Source organism: Pogoniulus pusillus, chromosome 8, assembly GCF_015220805.1.
Source record: "Pogoniulus pusillus isolate bPogPus1 chromosome 8, bPogPus1.pri, whole genome shotgun sequence".
Lineage (NCBI taxonomy): Eukaryota > Metazoa > Chordata > Aves > Piciformes > Lybiidae > Pogoniulus > Pogoniulus pusillus.
In genome coordinates this window covers 41,291,260-41,311,827 of record NC_087271.1, presented here as the reverse complement: position 1 = coordinate 41,311,827, position 20,568 = coordinate 41,291,260, and the positions used below count along the sequence as shown (strand labels likewise).

Here is a 20,568-nt window from a genome sequence, read left to right as displayed (position 1 = left end):
AGAGAAGGAAATAGAAAGGAAAGAAAAGGAAAGGGAATCAGTGCCAGGGATCCAGAAACAGAAATGTAACTTTAGATACTCTGGCTTTCCCCACTTCCTTCCCTCTGTCCCCTGCTGCTGGGAGTGCAATAGATTCATGCCCAGGCAGCTTCCCATCCACACCTTGCATGTGATTCCTCTCAGAACCTTCCAAAGCAAGTCAGTCTCCATTCCCTATCTCCTCCACCTGGGAAGGTGACTCCCAACACCTGGATGCCCTGGGTCACAGACATCACTGCAACTCTGCAAAGCTCTGTGCTGACAAAGCAGTGCAGGATTTATCCTTAGGGAAGTCTGTTCCATTTACAGCTGGGCGTTGTCTGTGCAGCTGCCTCTCCTCACCCCAAGCCACAGCCTGCATGTTACCAACTTGGGGAATTCTTTCCACGATGTCCTTTCAGGTAGCTGTAGACAGCAATGAGGTCTCCCCTCAGCCTCCTCTTTGTCAAACTAACTATACCCAGCTCCTTCAGTCACTCCACATAAGATTTATTCTCTAGGCCCTTCCCCAGATTCATTGTTCTCCTCTGCACTCACTCCAGGTAGATCTGAATTCACTCCAGAACCCCAAAACATCTCTCCCAGCCCTGAATAGCACTGCCTGGTGCATAGAGAGAGAGATGTGCTTGGTGGGGTGAACTCACCGTGCATCCAGAAAACGGGAGCGCAAGATCATGACGGCTTCACACGTGCTCTGCTTCAGCTGCATCTGGATGGAGCTGAACTTGCGGTGGATGATGCTCACCATCCGCTCTATCTCCTTCGGTGAGATGGGTCGGGTCCGGCTCTGCTCACGCAGCAGGTTCATCACGTGGGTGGTGAATTCATTGCATGCCTGGAATGGCAAGAAAAGCAAAAGAAACCCCAGGATCGGAAGGTCATTCCGTGATGTTGAGGGCAGTACAGAGGCAACGCTGCTCAGAGAGGTGACACAAGTGCAGGGGACTGTTGACATAAGTGACACAAGTGGCTGGGGACTGTTAAGGTAAACCCACAGCAAGAATGTGCTGGCTCTCAGTGGGGAGAGAAGTTTTTCTCATCTGCCAAACAGAGGGCATAAGAGAGTCTCAATAAACGTGTTGAGAAAGGCAGGAGCCAACTTCTTTGCTATCAGGGTTCAAAGATGGAGCAAGGGCAGGTGAAGCCCCAAGTGTCTCTCAAGGCATGGTGGAAGTCCCTGACACTGTTTTTCTGGATGGGACTGAAGGAGCTGTTGATGTATCTGAGGAAGACCATGAACCTTTTGACCTGCTGTCCCTGCTCCTGCTGCCCTAGCTGGACCCCAGCAGGGCATGTCATGTAGAGCCCCTCGTGCTTCACAGGAGCAGCTCAGAGACAACAGCACTGCTCTGTGCTCTTAGCACATCAGATAAGAAGTAAATAACCATAATAATTAAAGCTTGAGTGAGGCAGGAGTCTTGACAACTCAGGGCAAGAAGGTAATAATCCCAATTAGTTTGCTGCTGGCACAGCATTGCCTGGCTGCTTCTGCTGTCCCCATGCTGTGCTGTGAGGACAGGGCAGTGAGAAAAGTCAAAGGGACACTGAGGGCCACTTCACTGCCCTTTCAGCCATCCTCACAAGAAACTCGCAAGAAAGACAGGACCCTCCAATTCCCAGAACCAAGCCCAAAAAACCAGGCTGAGAACAGCATTCAAACACTGATGGCTCAACAAGCCTTTGGTCAATGCTCCTGGGATGCAGACAGCTGCTGCAGGGGCAGTGCCCCCAGTTCCCACCCCACAATGGGGAAAAAAGAGCTATCGGTGAAAAGAAACATTGACTATGTGGACTGACAACACAAGCTTGACTGACTGTCTCCCACCCTTCCAAGATGAATCCACACCCACAGCTCAGACTCAACAAGGAGACATCCCTGAGGCCAGCAGCGCCCCTTCAAATGCCCATCACCAGCTCTAGCAGACAGCTCCCATCTCCCAGAGCAAGCTCAGCTAGGTGCCTCTTTGCTCCTAGATGCCCAAGCAATTTCAGCTCGTCTCCTCCTGGTGTGAAATAAAGAGCAATAAAAGCAAAATTGCCAGTGAGTGCTGTGCTGTCACAGTAGCAGCCAGACGCCATCAGAAGCCAGGCACCGAGCACCCTCAGCCACTGACAATGGCACTGGAGGGAGGGGGAGTGGAGACTGAGAAACCCTGAACCCCAGTTTTGTAGGACAGTGGGTGATGATACTGAAGATGTAGACTGACACAGTCATCTGCAGATTTAAATTGGTGGCAAACCTGACCCTGTCCTCAGTTGTGAGAAGCCCCCATGGGGCTGGGATAAAGGCTTCTCTCGCCTAGATGTCCCTTTGAGGAGCAAAAATGATACAGAAACAAGATCAGAAAAGCAAACAATAAATGCTCTCAACCAAGGGAAGGAAGGAGCAGAAGGTCCTTCCCTGAAGGCTGTGGCAGGGTCTCTCCTTGGGCTTACATGACAGAGGACATAGGGTGTCTCTCCCTCTTCAGCCCAGAGGCTGAAAGATAAGCCCTGACACGCTTTCCACTCCTACCCACTCGAGATGGCTGAGGCTCCACTGTGCCACACCACCCAGTCTCTGTGCCTTGAGGAAGCGACAGCAAGAGCTGAGGATAGACACCAAAGGTCATTCTTCCAACCTACCCCCTTGGCTGCTCCCTGGGGCCTGTCACTCCCCTCCCCTTCTAACCCTCTGCTGAAATGCATTTTATGGTGTGACCAACACTCAGGTTCTCCAACACTAGAGCCCTGCCTGGCCATCCTGACTCAGAGGCACATTGCTAAGGTTGCTCCACACCAGGTGGGTAGATCTGAATATGATCATCAACAGCTTCAACACAATACCTGAAGGGGTGAGACATGCCCCAGCCTCACCACATATCCAGTTAACCAGGTAAAATGGGGGCTGGGGTGGCTCATCCAGCACCAACAACTGCTCACAGCCCCATCACGTTGGCAGAGAAGGCATTAAACCAAAGACTCAAAATGCTGCTTGGCCTCTGGCTGTTGAGCCTGTTCTGCACCCAAAAAATGAGGGATACTTCCTTATTCACACTCCATAACCTCAGGGTAGAAATCACATTCATCACAAAGGCAAACCACGCAGCAGCGAAGAGAGCTCTGCAAAACATCTGGAAACATCTGAAAGAAGCAGGTTGTGAGTGCTGCCCTGTGAAGCTTTTCATGCAGTTGTCACTGTTACCCATAGCTGCATTCATGACCCAGAGTTTTGCTTTTACTTTTTTTCTAAGAATCATTTTCTCTAGAAAAAGAACTTTTCAAGCAGAAAAAATAGGCAGGGAAGATTTTGATTCAATCCTTGCTTGGAAAAACGCCTGCACTGATCCAGCACGTCGAAAAGCACTCCCTTTTCCCAGGGCAAGTTTCTGGCAAAGGATTAGGGAGGAGTGAAAAGTGAAAAGTGAAAACCAAAGGGGCAGCACGTGCCCAGTCTATTGTGGCACAGCATCCCAGCACAAAAACCCAACTCTCCCACACCTAGAGGAGCTCGTTTACACTGCAATGGCAACTACCTGCATTTGCCTGTATGCTCCTAACAACAGATGTCAGCAGCGATCCAGACTGTGCATGTCCACTGCACGGTGCTGGCAACGGACGTTAGCTCTCCTGGCTGCCCCAGAACCCGCTCCCACCGTCCCACCAGTACCAGCCCAGCCCTCCATCATGAAGGAGCCTGTTACCTGCTCGTACTTCTCCAGCTCCGTGTGGTAGATCTGTCGGATCTGGGAGAGTTTGGCTCTGTAGTCGGAGTGCTCCACCGAGTTGTCGGAGCCTGCTCCTCCTGACGCTGCAGCAGCGGCAGCCGCAGCGGCCGAGCCGCCTCCTTTTTCGGGGCCTGCCACTCCCTCGGCCAGGAGCATGTTGTCTAACCGCATCAGCTGGGGGTCTGTGGGCTCCTCTTCTTGTGCTCCCCGGATACTCAGCACTGCAGGAGACACAAAAGGGAGCGAGGGCTTAGCTCAGGGAAGGGGATGCTCACCCTAGTTGGATGGGATGGGCTCAGTGCCCATCACAGGGGCATTTTGTCATTTCCCACGGGTACCCCAACAGGCAGCCTGAGTCCTGGTGCTGCAAGTGCTCACTAACAAGCACAGCTCCATGGCTCTCCAGCCCAGCAGCAGTGAGGAGGGCACACCAGCTCTCCACGGGGAAGAAGTAGGGCAGAGCCACCAGAGAGCTCACTGCAGAGGTAACCCAGAAAGCCACACTTTGTGTTCAAGTATGCAGCACAACTGCTAGCAACACCAATCATAACAAGAAGAAACATATCAGTTCTTGCTGCCAGACTCATGTCCTGGCTCAGTTATGGGCTAGAGACTCCCAACTTTCTATTCCAGACCTCGGCTTGCCCTGAGGTTCTCTAATGCCACCCAACATGTCATTTATGCCTGACCCCACACCGTTTGCAGCAGCCATCAACCCCAGATGGCAGAGGAAGACACAGAGACCCCAGGGCTGATGGTGGCTCTGTTTCCCCAGCTTTAAACACAGAGGGAGAGGGCTTGCAAGGCCATGCTTTTAGCTGCAGAGTGGAAAAACAGGCCCAAACCCATACAAAATATATTTTATTCTTTAGAAAACGCTTTCTGTTTTACAACTCAGGCATTCCAGTGAAGCCTAAACTGTGCTGAGAGAAGAGGCAGCAATAAATTAATCTGTGCAGAGTGACTTTCTGAGGAGAGAATTTTCCTCCCTTCTTTGTATTCCCCACACCAGTTATTGTTTTGAGTAAAAGTCCTTCTCCTGCAAGGGCTTTCCTGGGATAAAAATAAAAAATGGGAGCATTTCAGCTGCTCAGGATCTCACAGACCTGAGAGAGAGAGGTACTCTGTGTGCTCCTCTGTGTGTCCCACAACAGAAGCACAACCTGAGACTGCCACATGTGCAGATGTATGCAACTGCAAAATAAATCCTCAATGAGTGAACAAAAAGGGCATTTTCTGTGAGAATCGAACATTGTTTTCCCCCCCCCGTCTCAGGATGGGGAGCTCAGAACACCTTGCAAACACTCCCCCAGGCACATGCTGGTGCACATCCAGAGCAGGGAACAAGGCTGCATGGATTTTAACAGAACCATGCTTGCTCACACTCCAGATGAACTTGACCCTCTAAATCTGAAGTGTGAACCAGAGCAAGGGATTTTTCCTCATCATTAAAAACAAAAAATGTCTAAAATCAGTTGGCAATAAGAAGTAAAAAGCACAGGAGGTAAAAGAAAAAGGCCATATACTAAGCATGGTCCTCCTCACTCTAAGCTAAACATAGCTACTACCAGTGTAAAACAGAAGTAAAAGAGCCTGTTGAGAGGCCTGGCTAACACTAAACCCCTCTTCTGTTCCAAGCTTCAAACTCTGCTGAAAATATTCTTTGCATGTATTGGCATTTTTCTGACTAAGCTATCCAGCACCCACAAAGGTGGGAAGGCCAGGGAAAAGGGAAGCTAGAAAAACGCCCAGCCACGGAACACTGCCAGTAAGATGAGTTAGTAGTAAGCAATTCCACAGCAGGGAGGGTCGTTTCTGTATGGAGCGACGGGGGCACGGTGTCAGATTTGGAGCTGGGTGCCAGTTGCTGAGCCCTGAGGTGACAGGATCAGCATCTCCCCTCACCGTAGGAGGCTTCCCATGGCACCGCTGGCACCCAGCTGCGTGCTTTGCTGCGGAATAAATCCGAGGGGTTTCAGATTCCATCCAGAAAATGTTTCGGGGTCTGCAGTCCATAAACTAAAGCAGGAGGTAAATGTAGCCAAAATCCTTAACAAGAGGGAAGTGGGGAAGTGCTAGAATGTGAGAGACAAACTTCCTAGGGAAAAAAAAAAAATCACATTGCTATTCTTCCAGGACAGCAAAAATACCACTGAATTAAAGCACATCAAAAGCCCAAACGCAAAACAACACAGGTGAAAAAAAAATAGAACTCCCCAAATAAACAAATCCAAACGTGCAGTTGCCAAAAACAGGTGCATGTGGATTTCGAAAGGGAAAATATGTTTAGATTAAAAATCTCAGGAATCACTGACCTGACAGGTAGGCACGAGTGATTAATTAGCTTATATTTAGAGAGCTGCTTTCTGATGAAAAGCACTGCATAACCCCTGAGCTTTACTGCTGTGCAACGCACTGGGACCGGCACCCACCGGCTGTGCTGTGCATCCCCAGCACCCCACGGATGGACACCAGTCCCTGCAGCAGAGACCCAAACCCAGCCGAGGCTGTGTAGGGATGCCCTGGACTTGACTGCCAGTTCAGAACGTAGCTGGGGAGTAAATAAATGGAAAAGACAAGGTGGCTAAGCAGAAGTGATGCTGCCTATTTACCCCTCGAAGGCTGTGCTCAGCTGAGAAGACAAAATGATTATTTAAAAGCTCCTTTTTTTCTTCCCAGCGCTGTGCCCAGCTCCAGCCTACCTCTTGCCAGGATGCCCGGGGTGCTGGGCAGCTCTCACCCTCACAAACGTCCCCCATGATAGGCTGCAGCTCCCGCTCTGCCAGCTGGGAAGTCAGGGTGGGCCGACACAGGCAGCACCCAACCCGCTGCAGCTTTCCCACCAAGTTAAAATGTAATAAATAAAGCAGAGTGATCCTTGGCCGTCCAGCGGCACCCCCAGCATGTCTGCCCTGGCATTCCAAGGACCCACCATGTGCTGATCCCGACTAAAGAGATGGGGGGTGGAGGGGGAAGGGAAGAACAAAAAGAGATAGCGACTGGCAGCCGGGGGGAGGAAAATTCATGCAAGACTTTCTGTCCTTGGCTGCGTTGCTGACGGCTTGGCAGCCCCCGGAGCCGTGACGAATGCCACTAGAGGGTGCTCGGCGCTCGCCGAGGTCCCGCACTGCCTCCACAGCCGTTTCCATATATGTGACATTTAAAAACAGATGAACGCACACGCGGAGGTGTAAGTACACACATCTGTGTGTTGTGTGTTTTAAAAAGCAAAGCCGAGCTGCGCGCCTTGCACCATGCGAAGTGCTGACCGCAGAGGGGAACTGAGGAGCGTGGTCATAGCAGGGCCACGGGCAACGATGCCAGCAGCTGGGGACCGCCAAGCCACCAGCCTGCGGTCTGGTCACAGACGTCACCAGGGTCACGGAGACCTATTCCAGCAGCTGGGAAATGGCTCCCAGTGCACACTCTTGCTTCTCCCTCTTGAGTAAGGTGTCACAGCCACCGTGTGTAGAGAACGGCATCCAAGTCCCAGTCCTAGGCTGGCTTAGCAGTGTGGCTGTGATACAGGACAAAGAGAGGTGACAGAAGGACTGGCCTTTGGGAATGAGGTGAGGAGACAAAGCCAAAAATAGGTCCCGGGCTCCTTGCCTGCCCTGCAATTCGGGGGCACAGGATGAAAACTGCATCAAGTCAGCAAAGCTTTAAGATGCTCCAAGATGTTTCCCACCAACCTTGTGATCTCTGAGGAGAACCTGCAAAGCAGCAAGCTCCACGCTCACACGAGACGGACAGCCAGCACCCAACACGTGCCTCGTGTTCACGGGTGCTAGGGCAGTCATGCAGCCTGACATACATACAGGCTGGGGCCACAGGGCAGGAGAAACAGCCTTTGCCAGACAAGGTGCCTTTAAAACCCAGGGCATAGCCTGGGGTTGTGAAAACACCTAAGAAATCCACAAACATAGCTACCAGATTTCTCCTGGTCCTCTAAGTCATTGTCAACATTCCCTGCTTTATTTACTCCGTTTTCCTGGAAGCATTTCTCCAAAAGAACCTGAGAAGCCAGCTCACACAGGAGCCAAGCATACAACCACCTCTCTCCTCCAAGGCCACCCCAAAGTGCTTTATCTTAGCACCTCTTTAATTTCCAGCCTCTCCAAATCATCCAGCTCAGAGGTGCATGGGCAACACAGGCAAAACAACAGACGAGGATGCTCAAACCTTCAAGCTCTACCTTTCTTCCAGAAAGGACAATTTCTCCTACTGTAGTCAGTGTCCTCAAGCTGAAGAGATGTGGGAAGCAGGAGCCTGTCCTGGCCAGAATCCCAGCATGGGATATATCCACTGGCAAGGGCATGTCAGCTGCAGTGGTACAGCGTTCCCTGCCATTTCTCATCCCCATGCCTCCCCTTGGGTGTTGCTGCATGTGTTTGCCCATACACAGCTAGGGGCCGGACAGCACAGAAGCCAAAGACCAAGTAGAAGACACTAGAGGAGGCTATGACAAGGTGAAGCAGTAGGAACAGCCTCCTCAGAGATGCAACAGGGACCTCTTGGAATAAGATGACACACTACACTGAGTGGCATGAAGCCAATCTGAGTGGATGATGAAAGCAGAGGTCCTCCAGAGCCAGCACAGTCATTGGTTCCTCAACTCTCCATTGACTTCCATCAGTCAAAAGCATGGTCCCACGGAATTTGCTGGGACTGCCTGGTTAAGAGCCATTCCCAGCTGCATGAGCTGGCTTCTACAGCTTTGTGTGCTGACACCACCAGCCAAGGGCTGGTGGCAGCAGCTGGACATTTAAGCAAACCCACCCTTGGAAGAAACCTGCTGTGAGGTTTAAAGAGTGCAGGATGTGTGCTCGCTGTCCTGCCCGCGCTGGGCTGCCTCTGGACAGGTTTTCTTGTGGTTGTTTCTGCCCATTGCCAACTTGCTGAATTGCCTTTCCAGGGGGACATTTTAAAGGAGAAAGAGATTTCAAGTAAATGATTGCAACTTATCGAAAATAATGTGCTACTTAGCATCGGAGACAAGCATCCTGGCAGGCAGAAATGGGAAGCAGTGCCGGAGCAGATGGGAGTAATTAGGCTGTGATTTTCAGAAGGGTTTTCTTTCCTGCCTCCACTGTGCCTAAGATGTACGGGGGGGAGAACAACTCACCCAACACGGAGTTTCAAGAGAGGCAGAAAATTCCTTTGCTTGGGTTGTGATGGCCTTTGGTGTGACTTTCCCATGGGAAAACCAGAGATGCTTGACAGGCTGGTAGAGCACTGCTGGCTACTCTCATTATCCTCTCATCTAGCAGAGTGAGATGCCTCCTTCCCCACCAAGGTGCTCATCTGTCACTGAAGCATGGACAAGTCACCCACACACTGGATAAACAAGCTTTAGCCTAAATCTTTTTCAGGGCAGGTGGGTGTCCCTCTAGGGTGGTAGGGATGATGAAGGCATGGCAGCTACTCCCCAGGAACTCCAAAACTCCTGCCCAGACTCACGCAGATCACAGCCAGGCTTTGAAACACCCATTTAATGTCAGCCCTCTTCCGACCTGTCGGAATTTAACCACCATCTGCAATATTCACTTGGGCTTGTGAAGACCCAAATTCAAGATTCAGAAGAGCTCACTGGTTTTCCTTAAATATATTTACCAGGTCTACACCAACAGCCAGCTTAGAGGACAGCCACGATGCAGCAAATGTGCCTGCTAATACCGCTAGTCATGAATCACCTTATTTGAAGCTGATTTCAATACCCCCTGGAGCTTCACTACACATTTGTGAATGTTGAAGATCAACAGCACTGAACCGGACAGGAAAATGCTCCTGTATCTGCCTCTTATTTGAGGACAGGTACATGTTAAATGGCTTGTGGCTAGCTGTCCACGTCCTCCTCATACGTATAGTCACAACCAAGTCAGGAGAGATGTAGTTATGGAAAGGTTTGGGTTGGAAGGGACTTCCAAAAGTCATCTACACCCACTGCAGTCAGCAGGGGCATCCTCAACTAGATCAGGTTGCCCAGAGCCCTGTCAAGCTTTACCTTGGAGATAGTCTCAAGCACCTCCCTGGGCAACCTGTTCTGGTATTCCACTACCCTCACGGTAAAGAACTTGTTCGTAATATCCACTCTAAATCTGCTGTTCTCTAGTTCGAAGCCACTGCCCCTTGTCCTATCCCTACAGGCCCTTGTAAACAGTCTCTCTCCATCCTTCTTGTAGGCCTTGTACCCTTCAGGTACTGGGAGGCCACTATTATGTCTCTTTGGAGCCCTCTCTTCTCCAGATCAATCTATGGTAGCATGGGCTTGAGCTGCTCTTCCCAAACTTCTTTGTGCTCTTGTGCTTTCTGCTTTTCAGCCCCCAGACCCCATGTATCTACCTAAAGTCCAGGGTTTTTTTCCTAGGCAAGTATATTTGCAGCCTACTTTCTTCTGCAACAGCAAATCCCAGACACAAAAGAAACTCCAGTGTCTCGAATCTCCTCTTTGAACACAAAGCCACCTTCAAGACCCTACACTCAGGAGGAATAAATGAATTCTCAGAGCTTTGTGAAGGATACTAAAGCACCTCCAGCTGGGTCTGCACACCACCAGTTCAAGGATCTATGCAAGAGATGCCAATGTAAATGTCTTTTCAGCAAAGCTCACAGTGTCCACCTTCAACAGGCATCAACAATCTTGGTGGAGCACTTTTTGATGTTAAATAATCACCTCGGTTGGATTTTATCACAGAATCAGTCAGGTTGGAAAAGACCTTTGAGACCATCAAGTCCAACCTAACACCCAACATGATCTAATCAGCTAAACCATGGCACTGTGTGCCACATCCAGTCTCTTTTTAAACACCTCCAGGGAGGGTGACTCCACCACCTCCCTGGGCAGCCCATCCCAATGCCAATCACTCCTTCTATGAAGAACAACTTCTTCACATCCAGCCTAAACCTCCCCTGGGTGCAGCTTGAGACTGCATCTTCTTATTCTGTCACTGGTTGCCTGGAAGAAGAGACCGACCCCCACCAGGCCACAGCCTCCTCCCAGGTGGCTGTAGGCAGCGATAATGTCCCCCTCCGGAGCCTCCTCTTCTCCAGGCTATTCAACGTTTACAAAAAGCCATAATAAAAATCAGCATCAAAACACAAACATCTATTTCCAACAAAAATGTAAGCCAGAAACTTCCGACTGCACAGACACACACCTTTCCAGACAGCAGGAATTAGGAGAAGTTAGGCTTTTTTCTTACAATCAACATAAAGGTTCCCCCCTCCTCACTCCAACCTTTCCAAAACTTCCAAATGCATGAACAGACTTTTTGCTCAGATTTTCCAAAACAGGTTGCCATGAGATGAAGCATGGAAAATTACAGCTGGCAAAATGGCTTTTTTGTGTATCTACTTATTTTTTTATTTATCATCCAGAAAAAAGGAGGAACGTTGTGAAACTGATGGGTTGCTTCTGCCACCATCTTTCAGGGCCTAAAGCCACAAATCAAACCCAAAATCTTGGCAATAAATCAAGAGAGAGGCTTGTATCTGTAAGCATTGCAAAGCTACCCAAGGTTCTCACAAAGCCACCTCCTCTCTCAACACAAGAACACCCATCAGGGCTGTTTGGACACAAGGCACTTCAACTACTTTGTGACAGACGCTTTTGAAGGTGGAGAAGTGGTCCTTCAAGTCATAGAATCATTGAGGCTGTAAAAGACCTCTGAGATCACCAAGTCCAGCCTATAACCTAACACCACAACATCAGCTAAACCATGCCACCAAGTGCCACATCCAATCTTCTCTTTAAGGTCCCCAGGGATGGTGACTCCACCACCTCCCTGGGCAGCCCATTCCAATGCCTAATCACTCTGTGAGGAAGTGCTCCTAATATTCAATCTAAAACTCCCTGATGCAGCTTCTTGTCCTGTCACTAGTTGCCTGGGAGAAGAGTCCAACCCCCACCTGACTGCAACTTCATTGTAGGTAGTTGTAGAGAGTGGTAAGGTCCCCTTTAAGTCTCCTCTTCTCCAGGCTGAACAACGCCAGCTCCCTCAGCCTTTCCTGATGCAACTTTTCCTCCAGCCCCCTCATCAGTTTCATTGCTCTCCTCTGGACCTGCTTCAGAGGAGTGCATACAGCACACCTAACTGTGATAAGATATGTAACCCCATAGAGACAGAAGTAAGTCACATCATCTCAGAGTTCATCTAGACCCAGAAGCCAATGCCAGCCATAGCTAACAACCAGAAACCCAGCCAAGGCCAAGACCAACAGCAGAAGGCACTTCCCCCAGCACTCTCCTACCCACTATCAGTTTTGGAAACTCATATCACAACCCAAATTCAGATAAATCAGAACTGTTTCCTGAATCAAAAGTGACATGAGGAGAAGCTTCTTTACAGTGAGGGTGACAGAGCACTGAGCAGGCTGCCCAGAGAGGTTGTGGAGTCTCTTTCTCTGGACACTTTCAAAACCCACCTGGATGCACTCCTGTGTGAACTGCCCTGAGTGCTGCTGCTTTGATCATCTCTGGAGGTTGCTTCCGACCTCTAAAGTTCTGTGATTTTATGATTCCCTCCATTTCACATTATTGTTTTCCCCCTCCTCCTTTTTCTTTAATAACCAAAATGGGTCAATTTCAAAGCAACCAAACCAGTAACTTCCCATCTTTCTAGGGTGGAGAAGCCCCAATTATGTGCTCAATCCAACCCAAATTTTAAAAAAAAAGTCTGAATTACCCTAAAATGTGATTTTAGGGCGTGGGAAATGGGAGGAGGGAATTTATCACATGCCAGAAAGCTTCTCAGCTCCCAGCAGCAGCTCTCCCTCACTTCAGGAGGATGCAGCCTGCATGTGCCATGGAAGCTGCAGAAGAGACTTGTGTTTTCATAGCACTGGCACAGAGTTTGCATCAGTTCTCTCCCAACCAAATGCCAATAGGGTTCCCATAACAAGCAAGGATACGGCAGCAAAACAATCAAAAGGTCTGGAAAATCATCACTAACATGTTGAGGTGGGGAAAAGTTCTCCCTAAATGATCCAAAATAGCCAGAAAAATAAGGCACAATGTTGCAGTGTTTATCAGCAATCAGATGCCCAGAGGAATGTGTCTCCCTGAGACACTGAATGAAGCGAAGAGCTCGTTTTTCCAGTTCCACCATCCTCCTCCTGCTGACTAGTGGTCAGTGACCAAGATGGGTACAGAACCTTTAGACCCTGTCCCTGCACACCTGGTTCTTGCTACACTGTGGTCAAAAGAAGCACTGCAGATCAAATGTAAAACTTTTGTGGTTTTTTTTCTTTCCAGTCTTGACTCCACAAGCTGGGTCTACTCATGGATGATTCACCACAAGCTGGTTGCCCTCAGCAGTGAAACTCCCAGCTGTGGTGTTCCCACCTGAGCTTTGAGGGTAGGTACACTCAGAAATCAGAGCTGATTGTACCTCTTGCACCACAAGCAGATTGCTGAGCAGAGGTGGTTTAGGTGCAGAAAGCAGGCTGGAAACCCTTGTAGACATTAAAAATGAGCTGACCAAACCAGGCCAATCACCCCACTGGTGGGCAAAACACCTCCTCTCCTTCCAGTTACAGCAGCTTCAGGCCCACCTTTGCTGCAGCCCCCTGGTACAGCAAACCCTCACAACTCCACCTAATTAAGCACATCCACTTTCTTCAGTAACACTCTGCAAACCAGAGACTCATCACCCCAGAGCCAAACTGTGGGCACAAAGGGGTCAAACCTGCTTTGGACCTCCTTCTTTGGAAAAGCAAGGATAGATTTTGTCCACACACACACGGAGCAGCCCACGCATCCCCACACCAGGCTTGTGCTCTGGCCACGAAGCAGGCTGCTGCTGGGGAGCTAGGCTGGAGCCATCTGCTCTGGGCTTATCTTGCAGAGCAGTTTTCCCTTTCCTAAGCAGGGCAGGATTAGCAGGCTCCAGTTACAGCTGCAAAGTGTCATCAATCCCTTATCTGCAGAGGCTAACCCAGCGTGTTTCAAATTCTCCAGCCACACCAACCACACCACAAGAGACTACCCATGGCCACCCAGCCTCCTCCATCCTACTCTCCTCCGCTTTGCCCCGGCCCCTGCCATGGGTGGGGGATGGGACCGACCTCCAGCTGTTTGGAGCAGAAGCTGCAGCAGATAAAGGCAAGCAGGGTGAGATTCAGTGCTGCTCTGTTGTTGGGCCAGGACTGAGCAGAAGATGTAATCCAGCTAATTGACCACCAGGGCAGGCCTGGCTCAGGGGAGTAGCATCTACAGTGGAGAAAAGCTGGTGGCTAGGATGGTAAATTGGCATTACAGGCAGCGGAGGGGAGAAAGACTAACACAAAGGTGCACACGTGTTTTCCCTTCTCACACTTCTTGGAGTGTGCCTGGGTTTTTTTCCATGCCTAAATTGTGATATGGGACAAAAAAAGAGAGATTTTGCTATTGTGAACAGAAGAGATGGCTAAACACAGGGCTTTGCCTTGGTCCCTGCTGTGCCAGGACCTCATTTTCCTCTGGTGGAGTTTGGGTGATGGACTGGAGTCCTCTCTGCAGCACCAAGAGAGTAAATTGTCCCTGATGGACAGAATAAGTTATTGTTTCCACCTCAGGAGATGCCTTGGACTTGGTGGTGCCTGGAAACACATCTTGTCCTGGAGAATGGAGTGGACATGAGGCTCCCTAAGCCCTGCAGGAACAAATCAGCAAACAAAAGACTGGATTGCTCCCAGGACAAGTCCAGCCATAAACACCCCCACTCCAAACGCCAGTAGGGCTGGGATCTGCGCGGTGCTTTGCATATGAATCCCCCTTGCTGAAAAGAAACGGGTCCTTTGAATGAACTGAATCTGCTAATGAGAAGTGGGGCCTCCAGAGCCCCTCAGAGGACAAGGGTCCCATTTTGACCGCCCCAGGCCAAGCCCTGAAAACTGAGTAGGAACAAAGAGAGGTTTTCCCCCCGAAGGAAGCTGTCTTTCCAGCCTGCTCCCCTCTCTGAAAGGTCATCTCCCCTGGACACTCAGCCTGTGACCGGCTGCTCAACGCATAAAGTCACAGGCTGGGGACTGGACTCGATGATCTCCTTGGGTCCCTTCCAACCCCTGATATCCTGTGATAGGTGAAAGACTGCTGCGAGGCCAAGCCGAGAAGCTGTGTTTCAGGTTCCCTCCTCCTGCCATCCTTCAGGTAAGATAACCTGTGAGGCTGTGCCCAAGGACAGCTGGCTTGCAGCTCATCAGGTGGCAGCGTCCCCCTCAAGGCCGGGGCTTGCTGAGCAATTTGCAGGTACCTGCTGCACCGCCACGGGCTGGACTCGGGAGAGATTATCCAGGCCCCAGAGCCAAGCCATCCCAGGATGTAACACAGTGGGGTTTCATCCCGGGCAGCACAAACCCACGACAGACATCTCTACCAAAAGCTGGGGACAGACGTGTCACAGCTTCCCACGGCGGAGTCCCCTAGGCCACCTCCTCTCCTTCCACTGCCGAGGGCCCCCCTTGCTCCCTGCCTACTGCCACGCTCCGTGCCCAGAATCTCCGAGAACTGCGTTCCCATCTGCAGCAGTGAACTTCTCATGCGACCCAGGAGCTCTTCTGCTTGCCCGAGGGCAGCCTCCTCCCCGGTGCTGGGAGGAAGCGGCTGCAGACGCAGCTAACGTCTCTGGGTGTGCGTGCGGGCAGGGAAGAAGCAGCAGAGAAACGAGCAACGATTACGCAAAGACTCTCCGCCCAGGGTGAGACTTCAGGGACGTGTTTTGCAGTAAGAAACCTGCTGCCCTGGCACAGGAGAAACAATTATAGCCTCGGCAACTACGAGAGGATCGGAACTGTCTGCCATTGGTAATTGTCTCCTGTGGGTCAGCCATGGCTCAGTCTTTGCCCCGCGAGGAGACTGGACACTGCTCTTCCTTGAGAGCCAAGGGTTCCTGCTCCAGGCACATTACAAACCACCCCTCCTCCCCAGGAGGACTTCTGCCATGGTACAAGGTGATCCAAAGCCCTCTCCATGAGAAATCCGAAAGTTACATGCCTACAAGGATATCCAAACCCAAAGCACAAGAAGCAACTGTAACTACAGGCACTGGAAATCCCAGTCACCTCCTGTAGCATAGCCACTATCTAGATGCAGCTCACCAGACAATCTCGGGCATCTACTTTCAGTGGTGGCCTGTACTGGGACAACAATAGGCCACTTCACAGCCTTAGAGATGTCACGCAGGTGACAGAACCTAGAGCCCGCATGGATGCCACTCCTGTGTTTTAGAAGCGCCAAAGCTCTCCAGTACTAAATGCTCCCCTAACTCCTCACAGGCTTCCTTTACACAAGATCTTTCTCTCTAGGCTACACATAGATGACAAAGCCCACCCGGAAGCTCTTCTTCCATCTGCTTGGTTTGCAAGCTTGTCTCAGAGAACCACAAAGAGACAAAGCCTGCCCAAGCCTAGATGGTCCATCAAACTGCCATGGCTAAGGCGTGCTATGTGGAACCCAGCGCTGCTGGGCTTCCTTCACCCCAGGCAAATACAGGAGCACACCTTCTGCATGACGCTCAGCCCCTCGCACTACCATGTCAACCTGCTGAGCCTGGCATCAAGCCTGGTCCTTGCGTGTGCCAGACAAAGCCCGACTCTCTGAAAGGCAACAGCCGGGCAGCAGTGTTTTAAGGCCAGAAAGCAGCTCTGAACGTTCAGTTCCTTCTTTAAATAGAGGCCCCTTCTGTAAACGATCTGTTTGGACAGGAGGGAGAGTGCTGCGAGAGTCCAAGCACTTGTGAAATAGGATCGGCTGCTTTCGCTCCTGCTTGGTTCAAAACATGTGGGGGGAAGAAAGAAATCCAAAACAGGCGAGAGGGGAGGAGAGAGCCCTGCACCTCGGCGCTGCTGGAGGCGCCAGAGAAAATAGGGGAAGACAATAAAAAAGGATCAATGAGTGGCGTTGCTGTTGGGAGCCGCCTGAGTGTGTTTAATTATATTCCTCGCAAGAGGTTGTTGACGCAGATTTCTGTGCTGCGGGGCGGTGAAGTAATAGGATCTGGCTCTGCCTTCTACCCTGGACGATCTCGCTCGGAGCTTTACCACCAAGCCCACCCATCCGCATGGTCAGGCAGCACCCTGGGGCAGAGGGGGGCTGACACCCAGCCCCAGGGCACACTGGTCAGACAGAGGGATACACAGCTTCCCCCTGCTCCTACAAGAGAGGCCCCTGCCATAGAGAGGAGATTAAAAAGGGAGCAAAAAAACCCCCAACCCAACCCAAACCCCCTCTTTTCCAAACTCCGTCTGTGTCCCAGATCAAAGATCATCTCCAGCAAGGCCATCTGGTCCTTGTAAATGTAAAACCAAATTGAAAGCCCTGCCCTCACCTCCTCCGACTCCCTCAGCAATATTGCTTTAACTGCATGGGGAAGGCATCTGTATGTAATATAGAGCTCCTGTGCAGCTGGGCTGTAGGCTCCTGACCCCCCCCCTTTTGTTAATCACGGAGCAGAGGTAAATGTTTTCTTTGGATCTCCAGGGGCCCTGTCGTTCCCAGGGGACTGGGACGAGTTATTCTTCGGGACTAGCCCACAGCAGCAACTGATGGAGGGCTGCTCTGCATCCCCATCACCTCTCTCCATCTGAGGACTGGGTTGTTGCTGCTGTCCTGCTTTAGAAAGGACGACGCTGCAGAGCAGTGATATCCCCTACAGATCCAGGAGTGGCCCCATCATCGCGAGAGCCATGTACCAACCTCCCTCTCCAGCCAAAGCAGCTTTCTCCTACCACCGCTCCCTGCCTAGGATGCGAAAAGAGGACACAGAGGCCAGCAAATAAACAGAGAGAAAAAGGAGGACTGTACTGAGCACTTCCAAAAGAGGGGATAAACCGGATCCCAGCCAAAAATGACTTGTGAAAGACCTTGCCACTGCCAATCTAAATACTCCGGGCTCGACTTGAAAGGCAAGCGGGACCTGCTATGGAGAGGAGAAAGCTACACGGGAGACATCGCAGGCAAAGAGGAGGCAGCTTGAGGAATTCCTACCCATCAAGCTTTATTGTGTTATTCTAACTAAGCAGAGACAAAAAGACAAATCTCAGCTCCCTACTTTCATTTATAATTGAACCCAGTCCAGAAGGATGGAGCAAGTACCATCTGTAATGCAGAGTGCATTAGCAGCCGGCAGAATGAAATATTCAAATTACTGTAGGCTACCTCGCATTTTAATGACAGGGTTACAAAAACCTGACTTGTAAGTGGAGATTGGACTGGAAGAACGGAAAGTTTGTTTTTTCAGTGCATGAATTAACCTAACAAAATGTTACTTTCAGGGAAAGAAAAAAAAAAAAAAAAGAGGACAGAGAAAAGCAAAGCATTCGTATGGGTAATGCTGCAATGTGTCCCAACAGGCTCAGGAGAGAGAAAAAGAAAATATTATTCCATTTAGCTATCTTAATTGATATATTATCCAGGGAGATGAAAAGACTCTGGGAAAGAGGAGTAAGGCTTCTTCCTTTTGGCTGAAGATACCCAGTAAACCAAATGTAGGCGTGCACCAACGACACCAACACGTGCAAGTTGTGCACCAACCTTACCGAGACATGCAGGTCCCGTACAGAGGGATGTGCAGCAGCAGATCTGTGGGTCCACAGGGGATGTTGGTGCAGTCCCTGCACCAGCCATCACCTCTTGATGCCACACATCACCTGAATATGCAAATCATCCCTTGATTTTTGTGCTGGTGCCTTTGCTGGGATCCATTCGTTTTGATATCGTTAATCAGGGCTGCCGAAAAGTCTGACACAGTAAGTGGCTGTAGCCCCTAGCAGTAGTCAAGATAGAGTGACAGGCTCCATTTAAGATGTCACAGCATATAATAAAGTGTAAAACTATACTTAAAATAAACGAGATAGAAACAATAAACTTGACTCCAGGTTTGAACTTTCTGGCAGAGCAGCAGAGAGATGTGAGCCCGCATGTGTGCAGGCAGGCACGGGGCTGGGGTAAGCTGGAGGAGATGGTCCCCCACCAGCCTGCACGCAGGTGAGAGCAAGGAGGGCTGCCTCTCACAGCCCACAAAGGAGCTGATCTCCTCAGCAACTCTTCCATAAAAACCAGTCTGCACATGGGACATCTCTACAGCTTCTGGAGCTACATAAGGAGGAGGAGAACAAGCAGCCATAACCGGGATCTGCCAAGGATTGAGCAGACAGGTCACCACAGGCACTGCGATAGAGGGGAGGAGCCCACCAAAGGGGCTGAGCTTTGCTTCCTGCAGCTCAGCAGAGAAGGATACACTCATCCACCTCAAATGCCACATGCAGGCATTTGAATGGAGGTTGGGACAAACTCAATCCAAACCATCTTCCCTCCCAGGCACCCATTAGTTCTCGGCCATGCTCCTAGGGTGTCGCTTCACCTTTGCCTGGATGGGGTAGAGAGGCAGCAATGTCCTCAGCATCTCCAGTCTGGGCTTGGCCATGTGCCCTAGGGCCAGAAGCCATGGCAGATGTTGGAGCCCTTTCTTGAAAGGATAAAGCTCAGGATCAGGCCCGTGCAGGGCAGAAGGCCCATACTAACAAGTCCAAAAGCCCCATTTTGCACCCCAAATCACTTCCTCACACTCCAAAACCTCGTGCACCCCCAATGGCAGCTCTCCATGCTGAGACAAACCAGTCACTCTCCCTCCTGCTAAGCAGTTAAATTAGAGAGTATTCAATTAATAACAGCTGAATATTCTGTCACATTTAGGAAGATGTATGGTAAGACAAGCGAGTTGTGATGTCTGTGACAGAAATGATAAAAGTTCTCCCGACACAGCCTGGCAGATACTTGGCTGGGGGAACTGCTTGCTCGCATGGACTCCAACGTCAGCACAGACACCAGGCCCAGTGCCGCCTTCAAAGGAGAGACGCTCCAAATTGCACAGGAGAACCACTGCCAAAATCATTTGCAGGCAGCTCCCTCCTGCCCTCCTTCTGGGATCCATCTGAGATGCAGGGACAAGACCCTGGAGAAGATCTTAGCCAAGAGCGGTCAGAGGCAGTGCCTGCCAGCCACCGCGGGGCAAGTATTCAGCAGAAGTTCAACCCCTCCCATGCCACCCAAAGGCCACCCCCACGACGCTCTGCCCCTCCAGGCTGCCTCAATTTACCCATCTGCAGAAGCAACAGCGATCATATCCCAAGCAACCCACCCAAGGGAGCAGCAGGGCAGTGCTCACACAGCCCCACGACCATGGGCAGATGCCTGCCACCGTCTGAGATGTTCTCCGTCCAATTCCTGGCTGCGGCAGGGCCAGGGGACACGCAGGAGTGGCGCTTTTGAGACCGCCTCCTCTTCTTCTAGGGGCTTGTTTTTCACTGGTGTTGTTTGCGAACACAGTTTTGTTGCTAAGAAACTACCTTCATATTGCTGGGAGAGCAAAGACAAAGCAACCGTCAAAATAGCACCGTATTTTGACAGCAGCCAGATCGGAACCATAACTGATCCACTTTCTCTGCTCTCCCGCGTGCTCATTAACGTGCTCTAAACACCACACTCCTCTGCACAACCCACACCCTCTACGTACACACCCACAGCAGGTGTGGGCACCTGGGACCCCGACCCCATGTGCGGAGGGCTCCATTGCATCCACTCATCCTCCAAAGCAAAAGCTGAAGGAATCAGACCTAGGAAGAGCAGAGGCCTCCCTGGGGAGGGCCCACGGCTCCCTTCAAGGCAGGAAGATGGCACGAGGTCTCCAAGCAAGACAAGAGAAATAACAAGCAGAGGGCAAGATCTCTGCCCATGCTCACAGCAGCTAGCTCTGTGCGTCAGCCCCGCTTTGTGGAGAAAAGTAATGAATTTTCTCTTGGTTAGGGTTTGTTGGGTGGGTTTGGCTTGCTTCTTGTGGCTTTCAAT

General features: G+C 50.8%; 1 protein-coding gene across 3 annotated transcripts in view; it reads right to left on the bottom strand.

The window, feature by feature from the left end:
* Positions 1–20,568, bottom strand: part of PBX1 (PBX homeobox 1) — a 136,501-nt gene that overhangs the window by 25,022 nt on the left and 90,911 nt on the right. For all 3 annotated transcript variants that reach the window (XM_064148234.1, XM_064148235.1, XM_064148236.1), the window contains 2 exons: positions 3,723–3,967; positions 684–874 (listed from right to left, as the gene is read on the bottom strand). In XM_064148234.1, coding sequence (XP_064004304.1) covers positions 684–874; positions 3,723–3,967 — 436 coding nt within the window. The remainder of the gene's footprint in view (positions 1–683; positions 875–3,722; positions 3,968–20,568) is intronic.